This window comes from Scyliorhinus canicula, chromosome 7 (genome assembly GCF_902713615.1).
Source record: "Scyliorhinus canicula chromosome 7, sScyCan1.1, whole genome shotgun sequence".
NCBI lineage: Eukaryota > Metazoa > Chordata > Chondrichthyes > Carcharhiniformes > Scyliorhinidae > Scyliorhinus > Scyliorhinus canicula.
The window spans coordinates 173,033,227-173,044,425 of record NC_052152.1 but is presented as its reverse complement, the minus strand read 5'-3'; the positions used below and the strand labels follow the sequence as shown (position 1 = coordinate 173,044,425).

Below are 11,199 nucleotides of genomic sequence, written 5' to 3'. Positions count from 1 at the left end.
GATTCTGCACGGACCAACTGGCGGCTTTGTTCAGACATCTTCGACCTCTCCCTACGTCGTTCCAGGGTTCCCACCTGCTTCAGGAAGACCACCATCAGACCAGTGCCAAAGACGAACCAGCAACGTGCCTCAATGACTACTGTCCAGTGACCTTGCCATCGATCATTATGAAGTGCTTCGAGAGGTTGGTCATGAGACACATCAACGCCATACTTCCAGAATGCCTTGATCCACTGCAATTCGCATACCACTACAGTCCGTCCACAGCACACACCATCTCCCTGGCCCTACACTCATCCCTGGAGCATCTCGACAAGGACTCCTACGTCAGACTCCTCATTGATACAGCTCAACCTTCAACACCATAATCCAAGCAAAGCTCATATCCAAAACCTAGGGTTTGGCTTCTCCCTCTGCAACTGGATCCTCGACTTCCTGATCCATAAACCAGAATCAGTAAGGATTAACAAAGGCACTTTCTCCACGATATCACTCAATTGCGAGGCCTGGCAAGGCTGCTTACTCAGTATACTCCTTATACATGCATGACTGTGGACAAATTCGCTCCAACTCCATCCACATCTACAAGTTTGCTGATGACACGACCGTAAGATCTCTAACAACGATGAGTCAGAGTACAGGAAGATGATAGAAAACCTAGTGGCATGGTGCAACAACAATCTCTCCCTCGATGTCAGCAAAACTAAGGATCTGGTCATCGACTTCAAGAAGTGAAGTGTCGTACACCCCGCCCACTCGCATCAAAAGAGGTGGAGATGGCTGACAACTTAAAACTCTCAGGTGTACACATCAACAATCTGTCCTGGTCCACCAACATTGACGCTATGACCAAGAAAGCACAACGGTGCCTATACTTCCTCAAGAAACAAAGGAAATTTGATATGCCCACATTGACCTCTTACCAATTTTTACAGATGTACCATAGAAAGCATCCTATTTGGCTATCTTACAGCTTGGTATGGCAACTGCTCGGCCCAAGACTGTACAAAACTATAGACATGAACACAGCCCAGTCCATCATGCAAACCTGTCTGCCATCCATTTATTCTGCCTACACCTCCCGCTGCCTTGGGAAAACAGGCAGCATAATCAAACATCCCCCCCACCCAGGTTATTTGCTCTTTCAATCTCTTCCATTGGGCAGAAGATACAAAAGTCTGAGAACACACACTAACAGATTGAAAAACAGTTTCTTCCCCGCTGTTACCAGGCTCCTGAATGACCCTCTTGTGGACCAAACTGAACACGCTGCACTGTTATCGGCATTATACTCCGTATGCTTCACCTTATGTCAATGTCTATGTATTTATTGCATGTCTATGTTTTTTTTCATACAGGAAACAATCTGCCTGGACTGTACACAGAACAATACTTTTCACATTACCTTGGTACACGTGACAATAAATCTAAATCTAATCTACATAGAAGTGTAAACTACTAATAGAAACCATGGAAATCAAGGGATCTAGTTCTACTAAAAACAAGAAAAACAGCATTGGAACATGAAAGAACTTTAGTATTTAAGGTAAGTGGTCAGTCAAATGTAAACAAAACTTTTATTGGTAAATGGTTATATCCAAATGGCAAAAAATAAAATCTGAAATAAAAGTGTATTTTATAATATATATTCATAATAATTAACTTTATTAATCGAAAGTTGCCATCAAAAGTAAAAATGCCTGGTTTTGAAGAAACAATATATATTTCAGTTAATCATAAAGGCATGTTTCCAATTGTTCATGTTGTATGTTAAAATAATAGTCCACAACGTACACAGTTTCATAACAATATCTTTCTCCCCAACCACCAATCAAATTGGTGCAGAGAATAAAGCTTTAATTCAGATTTTTAAAAACATACATGTTTCTGCCCCTCTCCATCGCTCCAATGAATCTAAAGCTTTTGTCTCCATTCTCCGGCTAGAAGAAATATCGAAGTGGCAATCAGCCATTATATGAAGAAATTCCTTCTGACCTCAATCATAAATTGTCTTATCACCAGTTTTTGTGAACGCCCCCTTGTCCTATTGTCTTGAAGCAGTGTTCTGGACCCAACATATGTCTATTTTTATATCTTGTGCAAAGCACAAAGTCTTCTCTCCAGGGTAAAGAGTCCGTTTCTCCATGAAAAAACGAGAACAAGACTAAAAGGATGAAATAGTCGAATGAAGAAAGCAGGGATTTTGAAAACTGAAAAATGATGATCGAGAGCGCAGAAGAATAAACATCTGAATTAAACAGTTGGAAGCAAAGAATATTAAAAATCACATTTATGAAATCTGGCTGAGGCCAGTTTAGCTCAATTGGATGGACAGATTGTTCGAGACACAAAGCAAGGCCAACAGCACGGGTTCAATTCCTATATTGGCCGAGGTTATTCACGAAGGCCCACCTACTCAACCTTGCCTGAAGTGTGGTGATCCTCGGGTAAAATCACTACCAGTCTGCTCTCCCCCTCAATGGGGAAAGCAGCCTCTGATCATCTAGGACTATGGTGACTTTCCTTTAATGTGATACGGTTGATTAATATGTGGAAAAGTTGCCCAGGAAGACAGTAGACAAGTTTCAGAAAATTCAAGAAGAAGCTGTTTTTTTTCTGGCAAGGAACGGAGTGATATAAATGATATGCGACTGTGTGTTTGGGAAGATAGATCATAATTGTCCTTCTGACCTAGTGCATTCTCCAGAGTTCTGATATGTGGTCAGACACAAAAGCTTCTATTCTATACAATGCTAAGCCACTACATTGTATAACACCACTTCAAACAAAAGGTGGTTAGGGCCCAGTTTTAATTATTTTTTTATTATGCCATCCAAATAAGTCTTTATAAAGGGTAATGTCCTGTTTATAAACTTGTGCATACCTAACATTTTTGCATTTAGCATTTAACATTTTCGTGCAGGTTTATTTAGCTGTAAATTAGTTGCTTTAATTTAAAAACTATTACAGGGCATCACCAGTTATGGATTTTTAATTAGCTTAGGCCATGGTGTATTAAGACTAAAACGCTAGTCTCCTGGAGCTTAGCCAATTAACTTATTTTTGCTGAATTTACCAAAAGGACTTTTACGTCTATCACACAAGACAGCATTACTACAGAGAAAGGAGAAATTTGCACATGGTTGCACCATCTACAAAATGGAGACGGGTGATGCAGCTAAAGGGCTTTTATATTCATTTGTAATGCGGGTCCGTGTAAGCATTACTTACCATTTGGTAGTGTAGTAAGCAAAGTGCTTACTGTACTAGGTTAATTATTAATCCCTTTGATATTCATTTCAAAGGTGAAAATGTGCAAACGGTACAAATTTTAGACTAAAGGGGACAATGTGCACTTGCGGGGGAAGATGTTAAAATTGTTCAGCAAATGAAGATTTTCAACAAAATCAATTTCAACAACTGCCTTATAGGATCTTGCATTTTCACAACAGGGTTTGCCACGTGTAATGTCTAGGAAACAGAGCTCTCTCTGTTGAGCTAATCTGCTCCTAGTATAAACCTCTAAAGTATCAAATCTATTGTGAGGAATCCTTGAAAACAAGGAGATGTGGGAGTGAGGTGGGTAAGAAATCAAAGTTCACATTTATTCCTGTACAAATGTTTTCATCATTCAGGACCAGCATTCATTCAATTTTACCTGTTGCATTTTTAAAGTCAATCTTGGGAATATTTACAAGACAGATGATCACATCTGGAATTTTCCTACGACTAAACTAACAATAAAAAGTTCTGGAAAATTAAATAAGTACTGTCAACTATTTTGTTTGAAAAGTACCTGACACGAAATCTGCATTCCTAAGCTATAAAACTAATTAAAATTGTTTCAATGGTTTTCCATTGTACATTCACAAAGTATTCGCTGATATACGCAATGATAAATTAACATTGTAGTATTTCTTTCAATAAAACATATCAATAAGCTCAACACACATTATGCACACACAGAAGTGATTAAAAGCACATTAGATGAATTTCAAAGTGTAAAGCACTTTTGTATTGGGAAATTATACTTTTTCTGCAAGGAATCGCATTATATACAAATAACTCTCGTCTAAATGAGTCATTGCCACAAAATATACAAAACCTTGAGATTAAATACTATGACTTACAAGCCTGCGGATTTTAGTTTGGTAACAAGGCTATTTAATGAAAATTAACAAACAAGTTCTTCCAGCACAGTGGAAAATTTTAATGCGACTGAAAAAAATGTAAAATGAATAGTTAGCTTCCACTAATTACATTCTCAGTATCCATGTTACATCCACAACTGGATCCAAATAAATGTAATTGTAGTAAGATACCATATTAGCAATAAAGTTGCTGAGGATATTCTATAAGAAATAAAGTATGAGGTTAGTTCCAGATGTAAGATGGATATTAGTAGAGAACAGGCAGACATTTAATAAAGTTGTTTTGAAAATATATAAACATAAGAACCGTTGGCATGTGAAGCAAAAAAACTGCAAATAGAAACTCTGGACAGCAGCCAAATCTAAATACCAAATACCCAGTATTTTCAGTCCAATGTGCGTAGTTGGTAAAGTTATAAGTTACCATAAAAATGAATTTAGGACTGGGGTGAATCTTGCAATCCCTTGACCCTTCAGCAGCCATTTGGTGGCGTTCCGATGTAATATGTTGGTGATGCTTTGAACTTCATCCCAGCCTTAAATGTGATTATTCTTAACCATAACGTCATATTCACATATTCTGTCATTTATTAGTGAACTTATTATAGTCTTGTCTGATATACTGTAACCAGCAAATGTACAACAAGATGCTTCATAATCCTGTTCCAGTCCCATCATACAGCTTTTACTTGGGTTCCTCAATTGCTCCCTTACTGAGGTCTGTCATCTTGGGATATTTAACTTTCTTGTGGTCCAGCTCATTCTGTGCCCATAATAGAAGTTTTAGCAGTTTGGCTAGCTTAGGCGTTGATTCACGATTCTCATAATCCAAAATAGCCTGATTCACTTCACTCCAAACCTGGACAAAAAGAAAACAAATAAATGAGAATGTAGTCAATTAAATTTGACATTCAAATTCAGTGTCTATAAAAAAAGAGACTTCAGTTGGATTCCAGAAGCTCTCTATTCAAGATCACATTTTTACTGACAAACTGAAAAAGCATTAACTTTCAACAGTAACATTTTTCATACAAAATATCTAAACAAAGACTCTGACCTTGTATTATAAGTCATCAGCTATTACACCAGAGTACATGTCGACTCAGTCACTAAGCAGATAATAACCATATCATTCTTTGACACACTAAATCCAACTGCTTCAGATTGGTAATTGGGAACTGGGATTTTTAAAAATTCATAATTGTTTTCCTCAATAATGGAAACTAGAATGTGAAAATCTGAAATGTGCAATTTCTAGGGCTACAATTTTGTAGGTGATGTATTAAATACAGGAATAAATCTTTGTTCTATGAAGTTGAATTTAATTCCACTGGGACTGTTTGCGCATCTTATACCCTTTTGTAGCTCATTACTGCCAGATTAATATTTTGGGGGCCATGTGTTACAGTTCACTGAGCCCATGTTGTGGTGGCAATATGCACTTTTACAAGCATGTTGTAACCTGGAACTATCGATAGTGATGGTTGAGGTTCCACCTTTCTTTCCATCATATGGCTCACCCACTCTGACTGTCTGCCATTGCTGTGTGTTGGAAGGCTTGATATTCCTGCTGTTTGGCTGCATTATGAATGTAACTTCCTTGACCAAGTCCTGGGGTGGGTTTCAAACCCAAAGCTTTTGGCTTAGAGGCAGGAATGCTCCCCCATTATGCCACAAGACCTCCTGTAACAGTGTTACAAGGTAAATTTCCAATCCATACTGAATAAACGTGGTAATAGAAAGCATGAAAACAACTTGAATTTATACAGCATTGGTAGAAACATCTGACGATGCTTAATGAAGAAGAAACTGAAACCAAGTGGTAGTAGAGTTAGGAGATATGGTCAAAGAGAAAGAGGTTTTGAGATTTTAATGGTATGTCTCTTTTTTCAGCAATATTAAAAAAATGGAGGCATCTTGATGTAAGATTTGTTTATCAATAGGTTAAATAACTAAGACTAGCTACTGATTCCCATGAAATTTGAATAGGAAAATTAACATGCAACAATTATGAATTCAATTAAAAGTCATCTGGGGTTCCTCAACAAGATTACAGCAAATTATATTAAATTGTGCCAAAGCAAAACACATCCTGTAAAAGTGTCAAAGACAAAATTATGGAGAAGTTGACATTTATTATTTCCAGACATATAAACTCATTCTTTCACAATGTTGTCATTATATTGGCTAAAGTTGTAGGTCTACAAAGCAACTCTTTAGCAAACAAATTATCTAAAATTAATGGCTGATGTAATTTTAAAAGTACATGGTAGGTTGGGGGAAGGGTCGTGGGTGCTGTATGCTAATCATTTGTCTTCCCTTTTAACTGCCAAGATGCATAAATTGCTAATTCTATATAATATGCCTTGAAATGAAAAGGTTGCCAAAATGCTCTCTTTTACAATATAAATAATAAGAAGAAAAAAACCAAACCACACGAGGTACAGGGAAGACAGACTCGGGGCCAAATGTTTGCAGAGTTGGGCCAACTTCAAAGGCCTTTAAAAATGAGGCACCCAATTCCAGAACACACACCCCCATTTCCAGCACTGACAATTTTTCCAGGCATGAGGTGCACTCAGGACATGATTGGCTCCATTGCAGGGACAGGCATCTCATAACCTCTGAAATAATCTATTACGCCTCAAAGATATCAATCAAAGAAAACAGTACAATGTCACCGGTGAAAACAGACCCTGTTGAGCTAATGCAGTAGTGAGTCTTGGCAACGATAGATGAAACCAAGAGATCTCACAACCAATGAATCAGGGTAGCACAGTGGTTAGCACTGTTGCTTCACAGCATCTGGCTCCATCGTCCAAGCCAACCAGTTCCAGTATAGGCATAACACTAGCATCCAACAGACACTGTGGAAAATTGTCTAAGCATGCCCTGTCCACAACAAGCAGGACAAATGTTATCCAGTCTATCCTTGATCATCATCAAAGCGATGCAAGGCATCATTGAATGTGGTGTCAAGCTGCACTTACTCAGCAATAACCTGTTAACTGACACTCCCTTTGAGTTCCCCCAGGCCCACTCGGCTCCTGACTTCACTACCCCCCTGGTTCGAATATGTACAAAAGAGCTGGGCAGCACGGTACCATAGTGGGTAGCACTGTTGCTTCACAGCTCCAGGATCCCAGGTTCGATTCCTAGCTTGGGTCACTGTCTATGTGGAGTCTGCACGTTCTCCCAGTGTCTGCGGGGGTTTCCTCTGGGGGCTCTGGTTTCCTCCCACAAGTCTCGAAAGACGTGCTGTTAGGTAATTTGGACATTCTGAATTCTCCCTCTGTGTACCAGAACAGGTGCCGGAATGTGGCGGCTAGGGCCTTTTCACAGTAACTTCATTGCAGTGTTAATATAAGCCGACTTGTGACAATAAAGATTATTATTATGAGGGGAAGCGAGAGTGACAACCCTTAATATCAAAGCAAAACTTGTCTTTGGGTGGCATCAAGGAGCCTTGGCAAAACTAAAGTAATTGGGAAAGCTCCACTGGTTGGAGTCCTACCCAGCACAAAGGAAGATATTACTTGTCATTGGAAACCAATCTGCTCAGACCCAGGACTTTGCTACAGGAGTTCATCGGCGTTGTGGCCTAGACCCAAACATCTTGAGCTTCTCCACTAATAATCTTCCTTCCATCATAAGGCCACAAGATCGCTGGTGATTGCAGAATGTTCAGCACCATTCGCAGCTCCACAGATAATGAAGTAGTCCATGGTAGAGGGATAGGTAGTATTGAGGAAGCAGGGAGGCTACAGAAGGACTTGGACTGGCGAGGAGAGTGGGCAAAGAAGTGGCAGATGGAATACAATGTGGAAAAGTGTGAGGTTAAGCACTTTGGTAGGAAGAATGGAGGCAGACTATTTTCTAAATGGGAAAAGTCTTAGGAAGCCAGAAAAGGAATTTAGGAGTCCTAGTCCAATATTATCTAAACGTTAACGTGCAAGTTCAGTCAGCAGTTCGGTAGGCAAATGCAACGTTGTTATTATGGTATTATACCATGTCGGAGCCGCTTTCTGGGCTGGTTATGTTGATGCTGATTTTTAAAATCAATGAAAATTTAAAAATAAAAATATTTTAAAATATTATCTTGGAAGGTGGAGGGCTCAACTACAACCCACCTCTGCTCAAAACTACAAAAATATGGTGGGCAGAGCCCCTTTTAAAGAGACAGGTCTGCTGATTCAAGGTTGAAAGCATTTCCCAACTTGAGCTTCCCACCTCAGTGGCAAAAATTCAGCCTGGGAAGTCAGTCAAAATATTCAGGAAAAATATAATTAATGTAAAAAACGATTCACCATTTGTATGCTTACACCAACCATGAAAAATCAATTTAAACACTATCAGTTTCGGATTTTATTAATAGACTTTTTCCCAAATACATTTTCAACAAGATTATAGGGGTGCCCTTTTAGCTCAGTGGGCTAGACAGCTGGTTTGTGATGCAGAATAAAGCCAGCAGTATGGATGCAATTCCTGTACTGGCTGAGGTTATTCTTGAAGGCTCGCCTCAATCTTACCCCTTGCCTGAGGTGTGGTGATCCTCAGGTTAAACCACCACCAGTCAGCTCTCCTCCTCAAAGGGGAAAGCAGCCTATGGTTGTTTTGTTATGCTCTTGACGTAGCTTAAGCTGCTACCTTGATGTGCACTCTGACAAAGGAAGATTCAGACTTGGAGATAGCTTTAACACATTTATTAAACTGTTAATGATTATCCTACTTAGATTCAACTCTCCTGTTAATCCTGCTATAGCTACTCAGACTACCTAACCAGTCTGCTACAATCCACGTGGTGGGTGGGATGTGTTCCAAATCAACCCTGTGTACTCACTAAGTGTCTCCACTGGAAAGAGGAAGATCATGTGTGCTGTGTCCTTACATATGGGTTGGTGTAATGCCCTCCTGTGGTAGTGTCACCTCTGTGTGTGTCGTGAATGCCCATTGGTTGTGTCCTATCTTACTGGCCTATTGGTTGAATGTGTGTGTGTCATGTCTCTGGTGCTCCCTCTAGTGTCTATCTAGTCTACATGTATTTACATTAACCCCTTGTGTATTTACAGTGATGCATATCACCACATCCCCACTTTTTTCGTGTTACATATGAAATGAAATGAAAGTCGCTTATTGTCACGAGTAGGCTTCAATGAAGTTACTGTGAAAAGCCCCTAGTCGCCACATTCCGGCACCTGTCCGGGGAGGCTGGTGCGGGAATTTGCTGTACAGTGTTAAAGAAAATTGAATAAAAACAGGTAGATAAGTGATGCTATGTACAAGTTATGATAACAGTGATCATTAAACAATAAGTTGAAATCATATGCACGAGTCCAAAATTTATTAATTATTATGGTCGAGTGTCTTTCTTGTTTGGTTGGTGCGGTGGTGATGTTGATGGTTGCATTGCTTTGTAAACGCCGTCAGTGTCCCTGTGCGTAAGGAACCAAGAAGTGGTCAAATCACTTTGTTGTCTGATTTGGAGTATTTTTCTTTTTTTCGATGCTTATGGTAGCAATTCTGGATGGCATCTGTCCTGAAAGCCAGGTTGCCTGTTGGTAGCTCAGCAAACGCGAACTGGTAAGATGCATCGTCCTACCATGGTATGTCATTGTACTGAGCTGAGCAGTAACAGTGTCCCGCATTTGCAGAGTCATACTATGTTGTACCAGTCATAGTTCAAGTGGCGTTGTGTTTGTCGTGCTTGTTGCCGACGTTGTTGCCTTTGGTACGCTTCTGGATGTTGTCTTTGATGTTGTTGTTGTGTTGGTTGGTTTTGTCGTCGTGTTTGCTGCGCTCAAGGACCACACTCTGTGGATAATATGAGTCCTTCACACAGTTACTCGTGTCAGTGTGAATTGTGGCATCTGCTGTTTCCTTGAGCGTGCCGTCACTGAGTTTGCGGCGCTTCCCGTCTGGAGTCATGTCCGGCTTACTTGAATCAGCTTTGGCTTGTCGATTCTCCCCGTCTGGAGTCTGGTCTACTTCACCAGAGTCAGTTTTGGCTTGTCGATGCTCCCCGTCTGGAGCCCTTTCTGGTTCACCTGAATCTTCTGAGGTTTCTTGATGCTGCACATCTTGTATGGGAAGTGGGATGCCGTCGTCACTTGTCTCACATACAGTGGGTAGAGCCTCAGTGTCTTCTTGCTGTGCACTTGAGCTTGGTAGACTGTCATAGTCTTTTTGCTGTGCAATGGAGCGTGGCAGACGGTCATCGTCTGCTGGTGGCTGCTCAGAGGAGGTTGCTAGACCCTCATGGTCTTGTTCATGCAAGGACTGCGCTCTGGAGTCTTGCGTTGCTTCTATCGTGGAGTCTGTCCACGAGCTCGCTGTGGAGGCTTGGACCCTTCGTAGTGCGTGAGGCACTCTATTGTGTGGCAGCAGGCCGCTCTCTGGGGGCTTGTACCGCTCTCCGTCTCTTGGCGTCAGGCCACAGCATAATCCTGCACTCAACTCGGGATGTCATATATGTTGGGCTGAGGATTCCCCAATCCGAAGAACTCGTTGCGGGGTCTTCAATGTACAACACGTCTAGTTGCGGTTCGGATTTGGTACTGGGGTAGCCACCTCCCAAGATGAAATCTTTGTCTGAGTCATTGTCTTCCAAGGCTATATCATCCTCTAGGGTGGTGCTTACTGCATGTTGCAGGGTTCTGCGGAGGTTACGTTCAGTTACTGGTTGAATTTCAGGCATTGTGCTGTTGTTCCAGGTGAAAGAATCAGATTTTACGGCTTTAAAACTTTTTTTTCGTGTTTTGGGATATTTCCTCTTTAAGTGGGCGTGGTCCGGGGCCTCTGACGTCATGAAGCGTGTGGCGTAGAGCGTAGGAAGCGATTGCGCACATCACTGTTCCTTTACTTGGGGCCTTTTTCTCAACGGACTTTCAGAACGGACCTTCCCGTTCGTGCGCTCTTCGCGCAACTGCGCATGTGTGGCACCTTTTCCAAGATGGCTGCAAATCAAAACTGCCATTTGTTGCTGCAAGCCTATCTCATGGTGAGTTTTGGCGCCTCTTTTACCGTTTTTTCTTGTATGTTCCTCGCAGAA

The 11,199-nt window shown here is 40.9% G+C and overlaps 1 protein-coding gene across 3 annotated transcripts in view; it reads right to left on the bottom strand.

Annotated features, from left to right (window-relative positions):
* Positions 1-1,798: 1,798 nt before the first annotated feature.
* Positions 1,799-11,199, bottom strand: part of LOC119969549 (glucose-induced degradation protein 8 homolog) — a 47,836-nt gene continuing 38,435 nt past the window's right edge. For all 3 annotated transcript variants that reach the window (XM_038803309.1, XM_038803307.1, XM_038803308.1), the window contains exon 5: positions 1,799-5,010. In XM_038803309.1, the coding sequence (XP_038659237.1) occupies positions 4,837-5,010 (174 nt within the window). In that variant the 3' untranslated portion in view covers positions 1,799-4,836. The remainder of the gene's footprint in view (positions 5,011-11,199) is intronic.